Consider the following 24,871-nt stretch of genomic DNA (forward strand, 5'->3'; position numbering starts at 1 on the left):
TGTTTTCCCAGAGTGGCTTTTGTAATTCAGAGTTAGCCATGTCCCTAAGTCCTATAAAAACTCTCCTTCAGAAGTCATCTATTTATCCTATATTAATCTGGAATGGAAAGAATTAAAGCACAAGAAGAGTTAAAAGAGCCATGTACCAGTGGCTCATTCCTGTAATTCGAGTCAGGAGGCTGAGATCTGAGGAGACCAGTTTGAAGCCAGCCCAGCTGAAACTTATCTCCAATTAATTACCAAAAAGCCTGAAGTGAAGGTGTGGCTCAAGCGGTAAGAGCACTAGCCTAAGAGCACTAGCCTAGAGCACAAAAGCTCAGGAACAGTACTCAGTCCCTGAGCTCAAGCACCAGGACCAGAACAATTTTTTTCTTTTTTTAAAGAGTTGAAAGAATGCCTGTACGTTTCTTTGGAAAGTCCTAGGGAACCAGACATGTTCTAGTGCTAAGAATCAGACATTGGTCCAAGTGAATTGAATTCTCTTGGTCTAAAATCTGTAACTCCCTTAAATCTGTAACTCTCTAGGATAATTTTAACTGTGTGATAAGCTTTGAGGTACTCAATATTACTAGATTTGATTAAAAATGGTAAGAGAATCACAAAATTGTACTGCTTAAAAGCACTATATAAATTTCTGGGATTATAAGAAACACTTTACTTACCCTTTCTATTTTATATGGTGCAACAATATTATGTTCTTTAATGAAATATACCTGAGAAAGACAAACCAATATTTGTGAAATATCAAAAACTTTCCTTGTTAAGAGTAAGTATACATTAGAAAGCTATAAAATGAAATGTTTTAAATCACTGTAACATAGTCACAAAAGTATCTTCATTAATATTAGTAGGATTTTAAAGTTCTGTAATTAAAAAAACGCAGCAAGGCATCAAAATAATAAGTTATTGGGTAAATGAATGCTATAATTTGTACCACATAGACCAGAAGGAAGCTCATCTAGGCACTGCTTAGATAAGAAAAGGGTAAAACAGTCACTGGTAGGAAATGTATGAAAGGTCTCTTCCCTCAAGGAAAGCTGGATGCATGGTGTTCATACCTGGCCACTAGTCCTCTCTTACATTAATTCTGTAGCACAAGAAACAGCACCTGCCAGATAATGGACCTCCTCACACCTGTACCCTTACCCTTCCTTTCCTCGGTTTACAATGGAGGGCAGCCTGGAGTCTCAAAAGCCAGCTTCTCTATTTGGGCACAGAATGTGGGCATCCACTTGTGAGTCAAACAATAACTGTGTCCCTAGGACTCCACATGGCATCCTCTTCCATTTTACACAAGCCACAGGTAACCACCCTGTTGGTCTCACATCCTCCTTTGGCTATTTCCCTATTCCCTTTTATGGCAAAACTCTTTGCTAGAGCTGCCTGTATCTACTCTTGGGCCTATAAAAGGTTCTCACCCCACCATCCTTTTGAATCTACTCCTTTGATGATCATGTAAGGTATGTAAGATCTCCAGGTCACAAATCCAACAGACAATTCTTATGACTTCCTTGGCTGTCCTTTCCAGAGCCTATGAAAGAGCCTTTAGCGGATCCTAAATCATTTTCTAGGTCTCTTCCAAGGGAGCCTGCTCTTTGTCTCCTTTTTGAGCCCTGCTCTCCTCCCAACCTCTAATGCTTTAGAACTTTAAGCTGTTAGTCTGTGGACCTCCCTGCTTACACTGAGCCCCTGACAAATCTTATCCAACTCTCTGGAAATTTCCAATTCTCCATTTCATCATTCTTAGCATCAGCTTTCTCTCTGAAACCTAGACAAATGTGTTTTCCTGCTTGGAGACTTTTCTTGAGGCCTGTAAAGCCTTTTTTCCCCACTTCTCTCCCAGCTCCCCAGATGGCTTTCTGTTTTGTTCCTTATTCTCAAGGCTTACTAAGGTTCACTTGTTCCAGCACTTTCCCTGACTCTCCCAGCCCTGATGCACTCACACCTAGGTGCCACTACTACCTCAGTGATTGGGCAGGGGGAGGGGGGGAGGTCCCACTATCTCTGGAACTCTAACTCTCTAAGCCTACAAGGCAGGTTTGCGCCTGCTGGGATCACCCCCTCCTGCCTTGTGTCTCTTGTCACATGATAACTTCTCAGCAAGGGATCCCTGACCACTCTATGTAAAGTAACACCGCAACACAGTACTGTTCCCTATCGTTCTTTATTTTATTTTATTTTTTTGGAGGGTCATGGGGCTTAAAATCTGGGCCTGGGCACTGTCCCTGAGCTTTTCAGCCCAAGGCCAGCACTCTACCACTTGAGCCACAGCGCCACTTCCAGTTTTCTGGTAGTTTATTGGAGATAAGAGTCTCATGGACTTTCCTGCCTGGGCTGGCTCTGAACCTCAATCCTCAGATCTCAGCCTCCTGAGTAGCTAGGATTAAAGGCATGAGCCATCAGTGCCTGGATCCTATAGGTTTTTAATACCTTTCGTCTTATTTACATTTTTTGTAACATTCATCATTACCTGACATTGGAGAAGACATATGACTGGCTGTCTTCTCTATTGGAAAGAAAAGTTCATGGAGATAAGGCTTTAAACATCTTCTTTTGGGGGGCCATGAGTAAAATATTTACTGGATCAATGATTAAAACCTAATACTTGTGTGCATGCGTGCACACACGTGCATGCACACACACATACACACACACCTTGTTATTCTAGCAGTAACAAAAAAATTGGAGGTAAAACTACATCTGCATTATGTTTCTGACGTTTAACCTAGAAATAATAAAAAAAAAACAACAAACACAAAAGTAGTACACTTAACATGAGAAGCTTAAAGTAATTCTTGAAAGAGTAGCTATGTCTCCCTTGATGTTAGGCTGATTTTCAGCCACTTTGATTTGAAATCTCTTCTACAAACTATTAAAAATAGGTAAAAGGATGTGGGGGGCTTTATTTCAAATCCTGAAGTTATTAGTACTTTGCTAAAATGGATCCTTTTCTAACGAAAATGACATGTCCAACTGACAAGGCACCTCTTCCATCAAAAACTGAGAAAAAGGTCACAAAATGATAAAATACATGTGACTACAGAACTGAACAGAATTATTAATACTGGTATTCTCTAGAATACGATGCTAGTTAGACAATATGAAGTTGAAGACAGCTCCTGAAATATTTTTATATTTTATTTTTTAAAATAGTTCTGCCAGAAAATTACCTAATCTGAATTTTCCCAGTTTTCATAAAACAAATTTCAATGCATATTAAAAAGTGTTTCCTCAAGAGATATTTTTTCTTTGTTGCCAGAAAAAAAAGTGTTCCTAACTCAAAGCATTCAGTGATTCACAGCAAGCTGAGTCTATTCTCTCCTACTCCCAAGTGACCTCCGCTAGTTGTTCTACGTAATGTTACATAAGAAGCTTTGAGTCAAGTTCTGAAACAAGACATCTGGGTAACTTTGTCTCCAGCAGCTTTTCTTATACTTTCTTGGGTCATGTCTCTCTGAACAACTCACCAATGCAAGATTTGGAATTCCAAATGAAAGGAGGGAGGAAGGGTGAACAAATACAGATACAGACAGTATAGTCAAAATACATTATGTAAAAGCTGAACTATATAACTTTTGGTATAGGTGGGTTGGAGAAAGATGAGAACAATGGAAAAGTGACATAGATCAAAATGCAATGTACTCATCTGACCTGTGGAGTTAAAACACATTTACACAACAAATTAAAAAACAAACAAACAAACAAAACACAAATAGACAGGTGATAGTAGCTCATGCCTTTCATCCTGGATACTTAGAAGGCTGAAATCTGACAGTCATAACTGAAAGCCAACCAGGGCAGAAAAGTCTGTGAGACTCTTATTTCCAAGGAACCACCTGAAAGCTGGAAGTGGAGCTGTGGGTCAAGTGGTAGAGTGCCAGCCTTGAGCAAAAAGAGACAGTGCTCAGGCCCTGAATTCAAGCCTGAGGACCAGCACAATAAATTAAGTAAATGAATGAATGAAATAAAGCTTTGTGAGTCAAGGCAACACAGCTAATACATCATTTTAAGAAAGAAGGAAAAGTCCAGAGCCAAAAGAAGCAGTAGATCTTTATTTCATTCTTACTTTAAATTCGAAAGAAAAATCTATATATAAACTAATTATATGACACGAGGAAAACTATGTTTTATTCTGCCTTCTAATGCTAGTATTCTACTGAGCATAGTAGAGGATGCATAAATGAATAAAGAATATATCTGAAGCAGAGTGTCAGTGGCTCACACCTGTAATTCTAGCTACTGAGGAGGTTAAGATCTGAGGATCATGGTTTGGAGCCAGCCGGGGCAGGAAACCCCATGAGACTCATTCTTAAATAAATTACTCAAAAAAAGCCACAAGTGGCACTGTGGCTCAAGTAGTAAAGTGCTAGCCTTGAGCAAAAAGAGGCTCAGGGACAGTGCCAGACCTTTAGTTCAAACCCCAGGACCAGCAAAAAGACAACAACAACAAAAAGAATATATCTGGAATGAACAAAAGACCATAGCATAAGGATCATGATACCCATGACTACCCATGACTCATGATTACCCATCTTGCATCATTTCTGGGTTGTCATGAGTCAGGCTGACTGCCTTAAGTAGCATGGCGCTGCTTTTTCATCTTCTAGATGACTAGGAGGCCACAGGAAGAATTGCCATTGCTTCATCTCAACCCTTCCCACGTTGTCTGAGCTGCTGAAGTCAAAACCATAAACCTACGCACACTGCATACTTTGTCAACACTGAAAAGTCTATTGGGGATCACATCTTTAAATATATTTATTTCTCAATGATTAAAATTTAAATGCACTTAAACATCTATTCTAGATCTTTATTTTAGATTTCTACCAATTTCATCATGTGAAAAATTATAAACACACACATGTAGATGTACAAATGTTCACATAAGTTGGAAGTTGCTTCTTACCTGACTGAAAATGATTAAAATTCCTCCAGATTTTTCCCTAGAATATAAATAAAAGTCATCAGATATATAAAACTTTTTGACTGAGGTAAAATTTAAGTTAGTGAAAATGACATACTTTGCAAAGTGTCTATTGGCTCCATTTTCTCCATATTTTCCTATTTTGATACAATCTCTCAAAGGAATCTGGATAAAATTTAGAGAAAATATAGAAAGCAAAGATAAAATATACAAATAAAAGTTACAACATGTTTCTCTTCGCACTTAAAATGTATTTACCTTAATGATGGGCTGGGAGATTTTATCTGGTTCAAAAATAACTGATTTTGAACATATTTTTAAAGATCCTCTGATTTTCCTAGGAATCACAATAGAAGAGTCACAAATTAGTAATGATATATATACATATATATATGTATTTTAACTAGAAAGTAGACTCTAAGACATTAGCTAATAAAAATTCAACAACATGATTAAAAAGAAAGGTATGACAGGGGCTGGGAAGGTGGCTCCATGGTAGAGTGCGTGCCTCGCATGCATGAGGCCCTGGGTTCGATTACCACATAAGGAGAAAAAGCCAGAAGTGGTGCTGTGACTCAAGTGGTAGTATGCTAGTCTTGAGCTGAAGAGCTGAGGGACACTGCCCAGGCCCAGAGTCTGGAAACCAAATAACCACCACCTCCCCTTATCTCCTCCACAATCTTAGAGGTTTGAGAAATCTGTGCATGTTGTAATATTCTAACTTTATTGCTTTATTTTGTCTTCACAACTACTCTACAAGGAAAATTAGGGACCAGGAACATTAACAAGTGCTATATCTACCATCTTTTTAGTAAATTCTGTTGGCTTTCAATTCTACATATCTGGAAGAACTATTTATAGAGCAATACTAAGCAGTTAAAATGGATTAGGAAAAGAGTTTTTTTTTAAATGATAGAAAAATTAAGTTTGAATTTAGCACATAAAATGCTTTTGACAGTGATTTTGGTGAGAAACTCCAGAAAAAATTTTGACTATAATTAAGCATTTTTAAGATTATGTAGCAACTATTATAATATCAAATAAATCATGTACGGACTTTATCATATCTGGGACATTTATGTGCCTTTAATAAGTTTGGAAAGAAACATACTCAAGTATTTCTGGAGCAGCTATTAGTTTTTGCTAAAATGTATCATCTGCCTGAATCGAATGAAAATTTACAACTTTATTTTTCTCTTATGGATCAAATCAAGACAATTGTTTATTATGAAGTTAAAAGCTAGGTTAGGAGATAATAAAATTTAAGTTAAAAAAATTCACTTCGTGTTCAGTTTCCAAGAATACATTTTATCTACAGGCATAATTTTAAAGACACTTTGTTCTTTAAAATCACTTCAATGCCAGTTGGATTTTTTTTTTCTCTAGCCATTCACTGGTGTCCTTGTAAATTTCCTCACTTTGTCCATCTTAAGATTCTCTTGTCTCCCTGACTTAACTGAACCAATTGCAGCTGGCCATCCATATCCCAAGTCCTGTATCCACAGATTGAGCCAACATCAGATCAATACACACACACACACACACACACACACACACACACACACACACACACACACACACACACACACACACACACACACACACACATATATACACACACACACATATATATATATATAATTCCAGAAAGTTGCAAAAGCAAAACTTGAATTTTCTATGTGCAGAGTATTGTGCTGAATCCATGAGAATGAAGTGATATATAGGTAACATAATCAAGAGGATGTGTGTCAGTTATATGCAAATATTACACCAGAAGGAACTCAAGAATTTTAGTATCTGTGGAGGTCCAAGAAACAATGCCCTCTGGATACTGGAGACAACTGTATATCCACATATACATATAATTTTAAGTACCTACTAGCTGAAAACTATTTAAACAAAAATAACATTGAAAAATTCGGTTTCATATTCTCAGAATTTCTCCTCCTTGCTCATCTAAGGTAACATACCCCATACTTTTGTGGGAAGGAAAACATATGCTTCAGCTTTAGCTTCCCATATTTAGTGCTATATATATATATATATATATATATATATATATACATATTATATATATATGTAGAGAGAGAGAGAGAGAGAGAAAGATAGATATAGGAAAACTTATCATATTGAAGGTTTATAATTTTTGTCAGAGTTTTTGAAATTTTATGCTACATTTTTTTCATGGTACTTAATGCATGTACTTTAATACTCAAACTTACCTAATAATAACTTTTTAATATGTTTTTTACTGTAAAAATACTGTACAGAGGGGTTACAGTTATATGAGCAAGGTAATGAGTACATTTCCTTATCAAGCATTGTTACCTCCTCCTTTGTTTTTCAGTAAGGGATGAAGAACAAAGTGATGAGGTCCTATCCTAGAACTTCACAGAAATATGAATAAGTGCCTTTTTGTTTTAAAAAACACTACATTCTTATTACATTCTGGGTAATAAAGAAGAGTGAAAATCCTTGTGTGATCTTACATTAAATTTTACGAGTATCAGGCAACACAAGTGTTTGGTAGGGTGGAGGCCTCCACAAGCTCTCTTACCTTTCCTCGAGACTGCCCACATGCTGAACATAATTAGCTGTGTGCTGCTCAAAGTAGTACTCCTCCAAGTTAAGCAGCAGCAAGGAAAACCTAAGTGGGGGAGAAAAAGACCTTTCTGTTATATTTTTTGAGAGGCTAAGAAGCCATTACCTTTATAATATCTGACAATGCAGTGCTTTTCCAGCCTAAAAGTGAAGAGACACTCGTGAAACATATACTGAATGACACACTCCTCTCTGTCTCATGGTTCCAACATGATGCCAAAAAATGAAATTCTTGACTGTCAGTGGTTAAACCGGTAATCCTAACTATTTAGGAGGCTGAAATCCAAAGGATCATGGTTTGAAGCCAGCTCAGATAGACAAATCCATGAGACTGTTATCCCCAATTAACCAGCAAGAAGCCAGATGTGGGAGAGTGGCTCACATGGTAGAGCACCAATGTAGAGCAAAAAAGCTAAGTGAGAACATGAGATCCTGAGTTCAAGCCCCTGTACTCCTACCCTGTCACCCACACAAACTTCCTTACAGGGTACTATCTTTAACATAAATATCAAGTTTCATGAAATCAAAATTTGTTTTCTGTCTCAAAAAACTGGTGCTCTCTCACCTATGGAAGTCACTTTCTGTTTCTGCAATTGTTTCCCCATCACTACTGCCACAGATTCCCTTTCAAGATCATGTTTCATAGTGACCTGAATTCTTCTTACTCCCACAATACCACATGCTTTTTAAAGATGGTAACTACCAAATGAACCCTTTGTAACCAATAGTATTTAACAAATAAAACAAGCTGTACACCGGTGGCCCATGCCTGTAACCCTAGCTATTCAGGAGGCTGAGATCTGAGGATCATAGTTCAAAGCCAGCCAGGGCAGGAAAGTCCATGAGACTCTTATCTCCAGTTAAATACCAGGAAACCAGAAGTAGAGCTGTGGCTTAAAGTAGTAGGGTGCTAGTCTTGAGTGCAAAGCTCAAGGACAGTGCCCATGCCCTGAGTTCAAGCCCTACAACAGACAAACAAACAAGTAAAACAAGTACACTGAATGGAATGAGATTCAATTAAGTTCTTTAATAACTGCTTCAAACTTTAAAGGTAAGACAAAGCAATAAGGCAACATAGTCTTCAATTGTATGGATACAGAAAGAAATAGAAGGGAAAGCAGTGTAAACTGACACATCCTTCATTTCACAGAAATACCATAGAACATCCTCAGCGTCTAGAGATGTGGAGAAAACTTTCATAGGATGTGTGAGACTTGAAGTGGATGATCTTGAAACTTGATGTGTTGGGGGAAGATATTTAGATTAAATATGGCAGGTTACATATATGTTTTCTTTCTATACTCCTGAATTACCACTAAAATGTGAACAAAAATATTTTCAGTGGTAAAATTCAGACTAAAGCAAACTAGAGAGACATGGGAGCCACAAAGAGATATGAGCTGATGGATGTGAGATGGAAAGTAGATGGGCACAATCAGTACTTCTCAGAGATGAGACTTTCAGATGCTTATAGTGAAGGTACCACTAAAGAGTGGTACTTCACAGTGAAGTCACAGAACTTCCAAAGAGTAGCATATCATGTAGCAAGATGGCACTTATTTGTGAAAGGACAGCCGAAGATCACTAGCCAAAATAAGGCAAAAACAAGCAGGAAAAATGGGACTTGAAGGACTAGAGACAATGCAGGAAACAAAAAAAGACTAATTGATACCTTTATATAGAAGAAATTATATACATGATGAAAGATTGCTCATTTTAAAAATAAGCTGACTCAAAAAAAGACTCATAAAGTTAATATTAATGGCTGCAGGAACCAGTTTTACCATGTTAATAGGTAATTTTTATTAACGACCTCTATATTTAAATATGTGGACAAAAAAATCATAAAACAGGTTCATTCCAAACATACACTCTCTCTCTCTCTCCCTCCTCTAAGAATTAGACATGATATGAACTTCAGTATAATCATAAGAGTTAGGATTGGGGAAGAATAATCCTCTGATATAACAACTAAGGTTAAGTCAGAGGAAGACTTGCTAATTAACTTGCCCCTTAATTTTTAAAATTTCTCAATGATTAGAAACTCTTGCTTGGCCTGGAGCTGTGCAATACTTCCTTCTCTCCTGATCTCCCCATTTCTTCTCTTATAAAAAGAGAAAAGTAAAGTAAATGTTCTTCAGACACAAAAATGTATAGTTACAAAGCATAAGTCATCTTCAGAGATAATTAGCTCTTCCACAATTAAAATGTAAACCAAAGCCATCATGTTGGTAAATAAATTGTTGCTTCCTAAGTTTATCAATATGTATATTTTGCAAGAAATAGAAACCACAGAGCAGGGATATAATGAAATAGTACTGTTCACAGGTAATAGATTAAGGATTTTTTTGGGGGTCCGGTTGTAGAGCCTGAACTCTGGGTCTGGGCACTGTCCCTCAGCTCTTCAGCTCAAGGCTAGCACTCTACCACTTGAGCCACAGCGCCACTTCTGGCTTTTTTTCTTTTCCTGCTTATGTGGTGCTGAGGAATCAAACCCAGGACCTCAACCATGCAAGGCAAGCACTCTACCTCTGAGCCACCTTCCCAGCCCAAGGATTTTTTTTTTTTTTTTTTATTGTGAAAATACTGTACAGAGGGGTTACAATTACATGGGCAAGATAATGAGTATATTTCTTTTTTTTTTTTTTTTTTTTTTGTCGGTCGTGGGGCTTGAACTCTGGGCCTGGGTGCTGTCCCTCAGCTCTTCAGCTCAAGGCGAGCGCTCTACCACTTGAGCTACAGCGCCAATTCCCCAAGGATTTTTTTTTTAAGTTTAAAAAAAGTGAAATAAGTTTAAACTTTTTAATTGTGTTGAAATTTTTCCATGTAAAATTATCACAATTAAATTTTAACAGTGATTTATAAACAATAATCCATTATTTTTTTAAAATCCAAAGATTCCATACTTTAAAAAGAATACACCCAATCTTTTGTAGCAGTATGGTTTCATTCTATATTGTTAAGGAAACTTGTCCCCGCATAGTCCTAATTTAATTCCTGTTAAGAAAAGTGTGGGGGCCATTCTCTTTAGTTAAATTTTCTTCTTGAACAAGTCAATTTCACTAAAGAAAAAAAAAGATACTTTATCCTAAATTCTTCTGTATTTTTAAAGTTCACTTATATGTTTAACACCTAACTAACAACATAAAATAGCACTATTCCAGGCAGCTGTCAGGGATGGACGTGCATTCACAGCCATACCATATCAACACTGTGTTGACAAATAGTATTGCCAGTGGATGTAGATTGCTAGTCAATCCCGTGCCTAGATTATAGATGTAAATGTGAGGTCAGCTCAAAGGAGATAGTGCTGTGCCATCTTCAAGATGCAAATAGGTATCATGACACCCTTGGTTAAACTATACTACAGTGCTTTCACCAGAAAGCTGACTTACCAAATTAAAAAAAAATTACAGCCTCTAAAAAGGATTTATGAGATAAAGTGGTAGAAAAAAGGCACCATCACAATCCTGCCCCTCCTCAGAGGAAGTATTCCCTCTCCCATTAATACACTGACAAAAATGTATGAAAAGATCTGTAGGGACAGAAATAATGTGATTCCTATCCTCATCTATCACTAGGGTTCCAATCAATACTCTCACAACAAAGGTCAACAAGACACAAGTCTAACCAATGTATTTAATCAAAGTTTCATATGATGGAGTCACTTTCAGAAATAAGCTCCACAATCTTTGGGGAAATGATTATATTGTAATTCTTAGGCTCAAAGTAAAATGAACAGCCCTGTAGAAATGTGATTGAACAAAAGAGTAATAGTGAGGGGAAACAAATAGGACTTGTCTATTAAGATTCTTCTTGCTCTTTACAAGTAGCATTCTTTCCTTCTGCAAATGATGGACAGAACTTGTCCAGAATGAAGGTCTTTAAGGGAGAAGACAAAGTGATCTTCTTAGGTTTTATGGATTGCTTTGGGAGAGAGGAGTTCCAGTTTCTATGGTTCAGCTTGGGGAAGAAGTTCTGGCTTCATGACTCACTGAGTATAAAACAAAGTAAGCAGGAGATCAGAGAAAGGTCAGAGACCGTTTCTGAGGCTGCTGCTAAGGTTTCCCAGTCTCTCTCAAGTATACAATGTGCCAAAGAATCACACTTTGGGACATAATTTCCTGAGCCCCAACACAGTCAAACAATATTATTCCAACTAATTCTATTAACATCAATTTGCTCTTTCTGATTCTGCTGCTACGATATCACAAAGATATACTTTTCCTATCAAAGTTCAGATGATAAAAATGTACAGCAATTTATATTTTTCTGATCTACTGACAGAACTGTCAGCAGAAATTCCATCAGTAATTTGGCATGACTTTGTAGTGAATTCAGGCTGAAGATTGGTGACAGCTTCCTCTTTTAGTGGCTAATAAATAATTTGGCACATGGAGAATTAACACTAAACCTACGAGTGTGCCTGTTCTTCCAGCAGCTCTTAAAATTCCTAGATCCCTGGAACAATTCAGTGGTTCTACACTCAAATGCTCCCAGGATTTTATGCCAAAAGTCATAAGCCAACAGAGACCTCTACATCTTCATACAAGTTCACTGTGACTTAGTCTCAAAGTGTCAGGAACAGAGTGGAAAACAGCATTCACTTTCTCTGTCATAAATCAATGTCACAGCACCAGGCTGGGCTTCTTCAGCAGTCAAGTACTATCTCATTTCAAACTGAAGTAGGGAGACCGGGTCTAACCAGTGCCATCTTGGTCACATGGTTGATGGTAGGGTATGGCATCTTGGCCTCATGGTGAGAGAAGGTGAAGCCCCCACCCTCCAGGTGATAGGCATGCCCAGATCATTGGAGGCAGGGGCAGACAGTTAGCTGATAGGTTACTGACCCTGTCAGTCCAGTCTCTGGGACTGAGAGCTTCCTGTGATCCTGCCACCTGGCCTGACCCTATTTAGGCTCAGAACAGTACAGGTGTCAGGGTGCCATGCCATGTGTTCATGTCTTGTCTCCCATCTCCTGTCTCCTTGGACTCTTCGCCAGTCCCCATGGCGTCCCAATTCAGCATTCCTTTGGAGCTGAATTGGTTTGTTGGTATTGTTTTTATTCTTTCTTTCCTCTCTGGACTTCTTAACTGTTCTAAGTGTATTTGCAGGCTGCAGGCATTTGTAACAACTGGCTGCCTGCACACCTGCTAGCACTCCAAGATTCTTGCGATCGTTTCTAACACATTTATAAGATGATTTCTTTGTTGCTTTGTATGTCCCTCCCCCACAGTATAACCCCTGCTTTCACTGTATTTGATGTTGGTATAATTTGTGGAGGGGAAGGGAAAAAACAAATCGTTTAAATAGGGATATAGGTGGACCCATTGCAACAATGAGACATACAACTTTACAACTTTGGGGGGGGGGGAGGATGGGAAGGGATGGGAAGGGGAAACAAAGAAGGAGGCAACAATGCTTGATAAGAAATGCATTCATTACCTTGCCCATGTAATTGTAACCCCTCTGTACGGTACTTTCACAATAAAAAAATTAAATTTTTTTTAAAAAAAGACTTCAAAAGATTCAACCTCTCAAAAAGTGGCTTCTCCGTTTTTCCCTCTGTACAATAAAATAACTTTAGAAAATTTTCTTTTGGTGTTGTTTTTGTTTTTATGTTTGCAGGATTTTTTTAATTTGTGGTATTTTTAAAGTTTCTATGTGTGGATTTTACTTTGTTGAAGATAGTAGTATGCAGCCTTCTTATGCAATATTTAAAAAATTATAAATTCAGAGAAAAACTACTTGAATAACCATTCTTTATTTGCTTGATTGACTTCTGTAACTCTTCAGAAAAGATCATTTGGATTTGAAACTCTAAATTACTTTTTTGACAGTTTCACACACTTCTTGGGTCAATATGTTTTGTAGTACTAGCATTTTTCTTTCCTTGAAACTTTCAATTTCTGCTTTTATTCCATATATGGTAGTACCTTTAACCCCTTTGAACTTCACCAGTAAGTAACTTAGTTGACTAAGGTTTTTTCATTGCTAGTTAATTAACATTTCTCTTCAATGTTCAGAATTAAGTTTCCAAGCTCTCTGCATTTAAATACATTAAAACTTCAACAAGGAAGTCAAGAAACTAATTAGATCACACTAACTCTCTCAGTACACATTAGTATTTCCACTTCCTTGTTTTCTGATCTATACCAGGTACACACCTACCATTTTTCCTATATACTTAATGTAGCCTTTAGTAACTGAATATTGTCTCAATTCCTCTTTCCAATTAGGTTTCCTGAGGTGTTTTTTCCTTCTGGTCATAAATTCCCATCTAGATGTAGAGCTTTCTTGACATTCAGAACCATTCCCTTCTCTTGATAACAAGTTTTTATTTCTGCACTGATCTGTTGCTTTTAGCACTAGATTCTAAACTTAAACCCATTCTGTCAAGTTTCAGTGACACTTTTAAAAGGCATGTTAATCTTCTTTTGTAATAAAACCCAACTCATTTTATTATATATATCCTAACCTTTGTATACAGACATCTGATAGACTAAGTCATGTATCCAAATCATTACCCATTTTTTTTCATGTAAATTAATGGTCCCTCCTCCCCTGAAGAGGCACCATCTCATGGTTGATCTTCTCCAACATAAGCAATTCCACTATTTCCCCTGGCTTTTGTAGCCTTTCCCTTCTGTGATAAGGTTAAAAATCTACCATCCAACCAGACTTTATGAAGTAACATTCTCCTCTAACCATGCACAACAGTTACTTCCAGCCAAAATACTTCACCTAGCAAAATCCCTTTTATTGACACCATCCATAAAGTTAGCTGTTTCAAATTTCAAGTCTCAATCATCTATGAGAAGGTTAAGAAATACCACCAATCACAAAAGTTGTTAAGTGTTCACATCAAGAGCCCTGGCCCAAGATAGATTCTTTCATGAGCCTTATATAAATCAGGAAGCTGAAGAAGGGGAAGTACATTTTGAAGAAAAAAAATTAGAAAATGAGGGTGAAAATCTAATTACTATTATCTAGAGTTATGCTTCTCACACTTTTTGTATGTGTTTTTGTTAAAATCTGGATTCTGATGAAGCTCTGGGATGGAGCTTGAGACTACATGTGCCTAAAAAGTTCCAGGCATGCTTATCTTGCTGACCAATGGCCTATAACTTTGAAAACCAAAATTCTAATATCATACAAACTAGGTTCAGCCATTCCACAATCATCTACACTGCAGAAAGGCCATGAAAATATATGTAATGACCAGCAAGCCACATGCCTTATATTTAAAAGCAGTATGTTACAGTGGACAAGGGACCAAACTTGGGTTAGGGAACATCACTGCTAACTTTAGCTCAACCATGAGTGTTATTTTTTTGTCATTGTGTTAAATACAACATAAAACAACCTAAAGAGAGGAAAGATCTGTTTTGGGGCTCATGGTTTTAGAGGTTCCATTATAAAAGAGAGGATGGAGAAAAATGGCTTAGGTCAATGGAAGCTGAGAAGAAGAGAGAAAAAAGTAACAGTAGCTGGCTATCTCATTCTTTTCCTTCTATCTCAGCTTTCTGTTTACTGGATGGTGCTACCTACATTTAGAGCTATTCTATCCCTATTAATTAAGTCTCCCTGGAAACACCCTCCCAGATGTACCGAGAGGTATGTTCTAATAATGTCCTAGGTACTTCTCATTCAAACCAAAAGTTGACAATTGAGATCAATCATCATGCACAACTTTGCTGTTTGATCTTGGTGAAATAATTTTACTGGCATAGGCCTTAGGTTTAAAAACAGGAAATACAGAATAGATTACATCAAGAATCGCTTCCAACCAGAGAATCAGCTTGAGGCAGGATATCTAGGGTAAAGTGACAAGGAAATTAGAAACTACATCAAAAACTGGTCCAATAGCTGAGGCAGAACCAGAAAATAAGGCTTAAAAAATTACTAGAACAAGAAATTGTATCAACTGTTCAATAATTCTTCCTTCTCTTTCTGATGTTAAATGACCCTCATGTTAACATGAGAAGAGAAAGGTTTTTTTTTTGTACATGTGACTGGAAATAGTACCTAAAAATAAAATACATAAAATAAAAATAAAGAACAGATACCCATATCACAAGACTATTTGATTTTAAGGCCAACCCAGGCCCTTTGACCCAGGGTTGAGTAATAGTATCAAAAGAGTACAAATGCAAAGTTGCTATGTAACCGTACATCTAGGTGAGCAGTTCTGAACTGGAAATTCCTAGTCCAGTGAGAGGACTTTGTATCTTTGGGCTAAAGCCCACCCAAGAGCCCTTAACTCCCACCTTCTGACAGTTTGTCAGATGGTGGTTCTGGCTTATTCTCCCTCTTTCCTTACTATCCTGCCTTGTCTTTCTACCTTAAATAAATCTGTGCTGGCTGCTACTTGTTAGCCTTCTTTGAGAAGAACTTCAGGATTCATTTCTTCTTTAGTCTGTGTAAGACCTTGGAGGTCATAACAGGCTTGGAAAACTGAGTAGAGAGTTCCTGTCTTCTGGTGGGGAAATCTCTTCTTTTCTAAATATCCTCTGGGTAATAAACCGATTTGTTAAAAAAAAAGCCTGAGTTTAAAGGCATTAGTAAGACTTCATTTCAGGCATTTCAACAATTCAAATGTTCTGATATTGCTAGGGAAAAAAAAAAGTACTAAAAGCCTTTTGCAAATGTTTGGCTGAGGTGATGAGTAAGTAGGGGAAGTCTCAGAAGTGTGAAACAAATACCCATGTGTAAACTCAGAAAATGGGAGGGGAGGCAAGAAACTTGTGAGATCATAATGAACTTAAGACCAGCCTGAACCATCATGTTTTGAAACCTGGTCTCAAAAACAAAAATGAAAGAAGTGTGAAACAGGGGCTGGGAAGTTGGCTCAGTGGTAGAGCACTTGCCTTGCATGCATGAGGCCCTGGGTTCGATTCCTCAGCACCACATAAACAAAAAGAAAAAAGCCAGAAGTGGTGCTGTGGCTCAAGTGGTAGAGTTCTAGTCTTGAGCTGAAGAGCTGAGGGATAGCACCCAGGCCCAGAATTCAGGCCCACGACTGGATCAAAAAAAAAAAAGTGTGAAACATACTTTCTGCAAAATGCACTTTAAGCTTAGGCCTAGAAGAATTCCCAAGGAAAAACTTCTAAGAAACAAAAAGCCACAATAAAATAGGGAGAAATGGGTAAGAATGATGGATGGAGTGACACTCATAAGGATACACTTTACTTATAATCTAACATTTTGAATTGAAATCCCTTTATACAGCTACTTAAAAATAATAAAGAATATATAACTAAATATAAATACATAAATCATTAACACATAAGGAAGTACAATTACTGATTTAAGAGTCAGGAAACGAACAAACCAATCAAACCTATACAGCTTTTGGGGCTGGGAAGGTGGCTCAGTGGTAGAGCACTTGCCTTGCATGCCTGAGGCCCTGGGTTTGATTCCTCAACACCACATAAGCAAAAAGAAAAAAAGCCGGAAGTGGTGCTGTGGCTCAATGGTAGAGTGCTAGCCTTGAGCTGAAGAGCTGAGGGACAGTGCTCAGGCCTGAGTTCAGGCCCCATGACTGACAAAAAAAAAAAAAAAAAAGCTACATCCAGGGGCTGGGAAGGTGGCTCAGTGGTAGAGCACTTGCCTTGCATGCTCGAGGCCCTGGGTTCGATTCCTCAGCACCACATAAGAAAAAAGCCGGAAGTGGCGCTGTGGCTCAAGTGGTAGAGTGCTAGCCTTGAGCTGAAGAACTGAGGGACAGTGCCCAGGCCCAGAGTTCAGGCCCCACGACCAGACCCCAAAAAAAACCAAAACCCAAAAAACAACAACAACAAAAAACCTATACAGCTTTTATACTATGTATCAGACAACCCATATATATGTTTAAGAAAATAAAATAACTAGGTTATAAAAATGAATCAACTTGGTGTGGTGACACATACCTATAATCCTAGCACGTGGAAGGCTGAGGCAGGAAGATCATGAATTTAAGGCCAGCCTGGGCTGTGCAGTGAGACTGTCTCAAATTTAAAAGTTAAAAAAAATTATAAAATGGGCTGGGAAGATGGCTCAGTGGTAGAGTGCTTGCCTTGCATGCATGAAGGCCTGGGTTCAATTCCTAAGCACCACATAAGCAGAAAAAGCCAGAAGTGGCACTGTGGCTCAAGTGGTAGAGTGCTAACCTTGAGCTGAAGAGCTAAGGGACAACGCCCAGGCCCAGAGTTCAGGCCCATTACCGACAAAAAATAAAAATAAAATAAGAAATTATAAAAGAACTAAAACTACAAATTTAAAAATAAATAAAATTTAATTTTTAAATAATGGACAAATTGAGCAGGTGGAAAGAAAAAGTAGTACATTTTAAAATGGATTTATATCAGCACAATGCACCATGGGAAACTGAAGATGATAAATACTAAGGAGGCATTAGGAAACATAAAAAGAATAGGAGACAAGCAATATTCTAATAACTTAGTGCTAAAATATCCAACTACTTCAGCTTTAGGAAACTCAAGCAGAACAGAAAAGTAGCCTATATGTAGACAAACAGTGAAAGACTACAAAGAGGATGTCTTAAAAGCATCCAGAGAAAAGACAGATGCTTACAAAGAATAATTAGACTTGAACAAGCTGCAGGCTTGCTAGACGAGGAAACTTCTTGCCAAAGCTCCTCTGAGCCAGGAGCCGGTAATACTAGCTACTCAGGAGGCTGAAATCTGAGGACACAGTTCAAAGCAAACCTGGACAGGAAAGTCTATAAGACTCTTTATCTCCAATTAAGCATCAAAAAAAGCTGGAAGTAGCTGTGACTAAAGTGGTAGAGTGGAGCCTTGAGAAAATCTCAAGAACAGCCCAGATCCAGAATTCAAGCCACACGACTAAGGAAAAAAAATGAGTCCCCTGTATCCTGCTATGATTTTAGGTTTCAGGCACCCAATCCTGATCAACTCAAGGCCTGAACTGTGCAATCCTAACCAAGCCAGGGAAAGTGCTAGTGCTTCCTTTGCCATGAGCACAGATACAATACCTCCTGCCCCCACCCTGCCTTGTCACAGGATTTGGGCCTTGTGCCTGGATTGGGGGCTAACGACAACCCATAGTCACAAATGCTGAGCTTCAGAGAATGCAGCTGTTCCACCAATGCCCACAGCCTTACTGCACCTTGGTGTAGGACCCAGGTTTCTCCTGGAGTCTGAAGTGGCTAAGTCAGATAGGCACGAGCTGTGCAAGCCACACATGTAGTGACTTTTTCTCAATGCATTTCCCTCACCTAAAGCTTCTCCAGCAAGTCTACAGTGTAGTCTCTGCCCATTTGCCTTTGTGGGTACAATATTCAAAACATGCAATGACATATCTAATAAGACTGATTTTGTTGTTGGTGGTGGTGGTTGTAGGGCCTGAACTCTGGGCCTGGGCATTGTCCCTCAGCTCTTCAGCTCATGGTAGTGCCCTACCACTTGAGTCACAGTGTCACTTCTGGCTTTTTCTGCTTATGTGGTGTTGAGGAATCAAACCCAAGTCCTTATGTATGCGAGGCAAGCACTCTACCACTGAGCCAACTTCCCAGCCCCAACAAGAGTTATTTTTTGCCATAAAGGCAAACAGTGATATATTCAAACAAATAAAAACATAGTCAGCACACTATCTTCAGATGCGAATTGGTGTAACTTCTAAAGGATATTCTTCAGGAAAGAAAGAAAAAGCAATTTCATATGCAAGAAAAGCTGAACAAATGCATGTAAAATTATAAAGCACTAACCAGAAAATCATGCCTAGTGAATACATTTAAAGTATAGTGCAAAAATTATGGACAACAGCAAACTACATGTTAAGATGGGATAATAGGAATTAGTTAATCCAAGGTGTTAAGACAGGTGGGTAAAGAGAATAATTAGCTTCAGATCTTAAATATGTTAAAATTCCAAGGGTAAGTACCATAGAAACAGAAACAAAATATGTAATCTCTACACTTTGCAGGAAAAAAAACGAAAGAGAACAAGAAGACTACATTGAATCCAAAGAAAGGACTGCAGAGGGAGACAGGTAAAAGAACAAAGTCTTAAAAAGCAGAAATAAATCCAAATGTTTGTAATAAGTATAAATGGGACAATATGTTGACAAAAATTATCAAAATGAACTATAAAAAGTACATGATATTTAGAAGAAATATTCTTAAAACCTAACACAGAAGAGTTAAAAGCAAAAGGATGGGGCTGAGAAGGTGGCTCAGTGGCAGAGTGCTTGCCTTGCATGCATGAGGCCCTGGGTTCGATTCCTCAGCACCACATACGCAGAAAAAGCCCAAAGTGGCATAGTGGCTCAAATGGTTAGAGTGCTAGCCTTGAGCTGAAGAGCTGAGGGACAATGCCCAGGCCCATAGTTCAAGCCCATAGCTGGCAAAAATTAAAAAAAAAAAAAAAGATTAAAAGCAAAAGGATGGTTGGGCACCAGTAGCTCACATTTGTAATCTTAGCTACTTAGGAGTCTGAGATCTGAGGCTCATGATTCAAAGCCAGCCACCAAGGCAGGAAAGACCTGGAGAATCTTACCTCCAATTAACCACAAAAAAAAGCCAGAAGTAGATCTGTGGTTCAAGTGGTAGGTAGACCACTAGACTTGAGCACAAAAGCTTAGGGATAGTGCTCAAGCCCTGAGTTCAAGCACTAAGACCAGCACAAAGAAAAAATTTAAAAGAATGTGAAATTCTATATGATGCAAATGGATAGGCCTGCAAGAAACTTGACATAGCTCTATTAATACCAGACAAAAGGAAAAATATTGTTTAAAACATTTACAACACTTATTTCAAATTACGTACAACTCTTATTTCCTCTCATACTGTTTGATCATGTGAGCAAAATGAACCCTCTTAGAACCCAACTAATTAACTGATTCCATAACATTTGTTTCTCAATGCCTGGCATATCCCTACTTCCATAAAGAGTAGGATGAGACATCTTAGAAATGAAAGATTAAACAGGACTATTTTGCCTTCTCAAGTGTTCTTAATATAATGAATACTTTAATATATTCATTAAAATAATTAATATGACTCAATTTGTTAGGCAAGCATATTGAGTAAAAGAAATTTAATATCACTAGAATTGGAGGATTATATGACCAGATGTCTTCTGAAGCAATAGTGGCACCTCAGAAATGTTGTAAAATTATTAATGGGATCTAGGGTCCCAGCAAATTCATGTTTTGGTCCTAAATGACAGCTTACAAAACACAGCTACATCATGTAGTCTATGACATTATAGAAACAGAACAGTAACTATACATGCCCATGACGGAAATAGCTACAGTCCTATTGCCACATCTAGATATAAAAAAAAAAATTAACAATTACTCTATACCTAGATCTTAAATTAGATGGATCTGAAATGGCACCCCTTAAGAGAACTTCCTCACCTTCTAACCCACTGGCCACATCTGCCATTTCCAACAAATCCAAGGAATACATGTGAATTTTTGTTGTTGTTGTTGTTGGTTGTAGGGCCTAAACTCTGGGCCTAGGCGCTGTCCCTCAGCTCTTCAGCTCAAGGCTAGCATTCTACCACTTGAGCCACAGTGCCACTTCTGGCTTTTTCTGCTTATGTGGTGCTGAGGAATGGAACCCAGGGCCTTATGCATGCAAGGTAAGCACTCTACCACTGAACCACCTTCCCAGCCTACACGTGAATGACTTTTGAAATTATCTTTATTTACCCTCATCAACATCTTCCCAGACATTTTTAACAACTAGTAAAACCAATATTGCTCCTCCTATCTTCATCTTAACCATACTACTACTATACTACATATGAATGGAGTAGGTTCTTAATTACTTTCTATTCATAATATTACTAAAACATTTCTTTATGAACATCACCAACAAATAACACCACTATAGTTATGCAAAGCAGAAGCTTGATAGAAGTGTCAAGTTTAGCAAATAAAATATAGGATGCTCAGTTAAAATTTAATTTCAGATAAGCATACTTACAAAAAAAATTTTGGTATTAAGAATTCCTAAATATGGGGCTGGGAAGGTGGCTCAGTGGTAGAGTGATTGCCTTTCAAGCATGAGACCCTGGGTTCAATTCCTAAGCACCACATAAGCAGAAAAAGCCAGAAGTGGTACTGTGGCTCAAGTGGTAGAGCACTGGTCTTGAGCTGAGGGACAGCACTCAGGCCCAGAGTTCAGGCTCCACTACCAAAAAAAGAAAAAAAAGAATTCCTAAATATGGGCCAGAATATACATCACACATTTTTAGTTATCTGAACTTCAAATATAACTGAGTATTTTAGATTGCACCTGACTAGCCCAGCTGTAATTCTCACATCTTAGCAGACCCCCTATACTTACAATATACCAAATTATTAGCCAGTATTAATGGTTCACACCTGTAATCCTAGATACTTAGGAGGCTGAGACCTGTAAGTTCGAAGATCGAAGCTGGCCTGGATGAAAAGTCTGCAAGATCCATGTCTAATTAACTAGCAAAATTCTGAACTGTAAGTGTAGCCCAAGTGATAAGAGCACTAGCTATGAGAAAGAGTACAAGACCCTGTGTTCAAGCCCGGATACAAGTACATACACACACAACACACACATAACACATACACACACACATACACACAGAGTATTATAGCAAGACCTGTCCATTCTACCTCATATAAACATCTAAAACTTACCAACTTTTTCTCTACTTCCTCTTCCATAACTGAAGTCTAAGCCACCAATGCAAGACCCTCTCACTCTTTCTCCCAATCTACTTTTATGGAAAATGTAACTTACTTTAAATGCAACCTTTAAAGTAAGAAATCTGAATGTCCAAACTCAGCATGAAAAGTTAATTATCTCACAATGAGGTGAGCCTCTAAAACATGGGCAACCTCTAAAAAGGACCTTCAAGGGTCTAAGGAAAATAACAATTCTCTTGTGTATGTCCCAGCCATTGGCCTATACCAATCTTGTTAATTATTTACTGTTGTAAACATATAAGACAGGGGAAAAACATCTAGGCAGGAACGTTCAATTTGGGGTTCAATAAAGTTGGTTTAACATATTCTTGTCTTTTAAAACAAGATGTAAGATTTATGAAGACGCTTGATTTTAGTCCACTCCTCATGGAGTCTCAAAGATGTCAGCACTTCCAATCCATATTCTATGGTTGGCACTCTACCAATAGCCAACCTTTGCACTGGCCTGAGGTTGCAAAGCCATGAGGAGAGTATTAGAGTCTGGGCATCCAGTAAGTAGAATTCAAATATAAAACACATGGCACCATTGGTTTTCCCCAATTACTGATGCTCAGGACTGTTGGGGCTCCTTGCTGATAAACGTTTGGTTGTGAGGAAGTCTTACCTTGGGTATTTTGCCCAGTCAAGGAGTCTTTGATCAAAGCACATTAATGAATAAAGCATACAACAGTAGGTTTTCCTGCCTCTGCAAAGCTGTAAACGTTAGCCAAATTATTTCCACTAAAATAATGAAAAGCAGATTTTGCTATATACCAAAGAAACCACAGAATTGCTACAAATGACTCCTGAGTGCCAGAACACGACGGCAATTCAAGCGTTTCAAAGTCCTTAAGATGTTAACGTGAATGTTCATCTGCTTAATGCAAAGCACCAGCAAGACTTAACAAGTTTTGTTGGTTCTGGAGAGGGAAGAGGGGGGCAGAGAGCCCTATCTGTGTTCAGGACGAACACGAAACTTCAGACTGGATCACAGAACTCCAAATTAGAGAGGCATGAGTGAACGGGGTGGCGGGACATCTACAGGTGTCCAAGCTGCAAAATCACTCCCAAATTCAACTCTGCCAAGTGTGCTCCAACCTACAATCTGTTTCGCTGGCTTCCACTGAGACAAACTGACAGTCCAGCAGCAGTAGCCAGTAGATGACCGTAGCTCTCAGAATCCCGTGCTTGTGAAAGGACTTGGCCCCACTTGAGTTGGACCACAGACCTGACTCTAAGCAAGCTATCTGGGTCACCAGAAATGCACTGGGAAGAGCACACAGGGCCTAGGTGCGCGACAGTCCCCTCGTGGGCAGGCTCAGCAGCTCGTGGAGACAATCCCCTGACTCCTGGGACCCCAGCCCCTCAGACTCCGGGTGCCAAGGGCTGTCCCACCACCTGCGCCTTCAGATGGGAAGTCTTGACCGCCTGGGAGCGTCCGAACCTCATTCACGATCGGCTCGGCCGCCGGGAAGCCGCGGTTTCGGCGCAGACCTCGCGCAGTGAGAACCAGGCCTCTGGGGCGCCCGTCCTCCCCGGGGCAGCAGCCGGGTTGAGTGCGCTGAAAGTCTGCAGAAGCCGGCGGGAAGGGCGCCGGGCTGGGGCGTCAGCGTCGGCCCTGGAGCGAGCGGGCGGAGACGATGGCCAGCACCAGCGATTCCGCCCGGGTGTGACGCGGGCCCGGCGCCGCGTGCTCGGAGTTTTGGGGGTGGGCGTGCGAAAAGGGGAGTGCGTCCCGCCCGCCGGCTCCCGGTCCCCCACCGGGCCCGCGAGCCCCACGAGGGCTCGGTTCCCGCCGCGCGGCCTTCCGGATGAGCCGGGAGCACGCCGCCGCCGGGTCTCGGACGCCGAGCCTCTCCGAGTCCGCCTACCACGACCCCCGGCTCCGACAGGGCCTGGGATCCCGGCCCGCATGGCGGCTCCGTCTCTATCTCCTATCTCAGCCCGAGTCCCTATCCGCCTCCCCAGCCTCCACGCCCGGCGGACGGGTACCTCTCTTTGGAGTAAAGCTGCAGCTGCTGCTCCTTCCGGATAAACGCCATGGAGGGCCGGCGGGCATGGGGCGCCCGGAGGCCCCACCGCCGGCAGCCGCCAGCAGCCTAGTCCTCACTAGGCCGGAGCGGCCGCGGGTCGTGCAGCGAGGCGAGGTGAGGCGAAGCGAACTCTAGTCCGGCCGGGGGCGCGCGGCTGCGGGCCTGGCTTCCCGGGCGGCGCCACTGGGCGGCGGAGAGCCCGACGCTGCGCCAGGGCCCCGCGGCGTCCTGGCTGCGCTCAACGCCGCAGCCTCGCGTGGGGACTCCGGCGGCGGCACCGTGACTCAGGCCGAAGGAGGGGCGCCCGCTGACCCGCGGCGCCCCAAATTCGGGCCTCCCCAGGGGTTCTCCGAGGCCCTGAGGCCCCAACTAGCCGCTTGTCCCTCCACACCAAACCTTTCCCTAGGAAACCACTGCCGGGCTGCCTAGACTAAAGCTAGCTCTGGACTTCCAACCTGTCAGCTGCAGCCACTTGACTTAACAGTCTGAGGGGCTTCAGTCCCCAAGCTGCAGGGTTGAAATAATTGGTAGCAAGCCTTCCTCATTTTAGAACCGCTTTAATGAGCCGTAACTCAAATGCCAAGTTACTCTTTCTTTCAAAGTGGATTATTCGGTG

The 24,871-nt window shown here is 39.9% G+C and overlaps 1 protein-coding gene across 1 annotated transcript in view; it reads right to left on the reverse strand.

Moving 5' to 3' along the window:
- The window catches only part of Nsmaf (neutral sphingomyelinase activation associated factor), a 62,760-nt gene extending 38,119 nt beyond the window's left edge, over window positions 1-24,641 (reverse strand). The window contains exons 1-6 of the mRNA XM_042666836.1: window positions 24,215-24,641; window positions 7,482-7,571; window positions 5,183-5,261; window positions 5,022-5,089; window positions 4,907-4,943; window positions 663-713 (exon numbers count right to left, since the gene is read on the reverse strand). Of these exons, the coding sequence (XP_042522770.1) occupies window positions 663-713; window positions 4,907-4,943; window positions 5,022-5,089; window positions 5,183-5,261; window positions 7,482-7,571; window positions 24,215-24,264 (375 nt within the window). The 5' untranslated portion in view covers window positions 24,265-24,641. The remainder of the gene's footprint in view (window positions 1-662; window positions 714-4,906; window positions 4,944-5,021; window positions 5,090-5,182; window positions 5,262-7,481; window positions 7,572-24,214) is intronic.
- Between the last annotated feature and the right edge of the window lie 230 nt (window positions 24,642-24,871).

Source organism: Dipodomys spectabilis, unplaced genomic scaffold (assembly GCF_019054845.1).
Source record: "Dipodomys spectabilis isolate Male_0828 unplaced genomic scaffold, ASM1905484v1 ptg000015l, whole genome shotgun sequence".
Lineage (NCBI taxonomy): Eukaryota > Metazoa > Chordata > Mammalia > Rodentia > Heteromyidae > Dipodomys > Dipodomys spectabilis.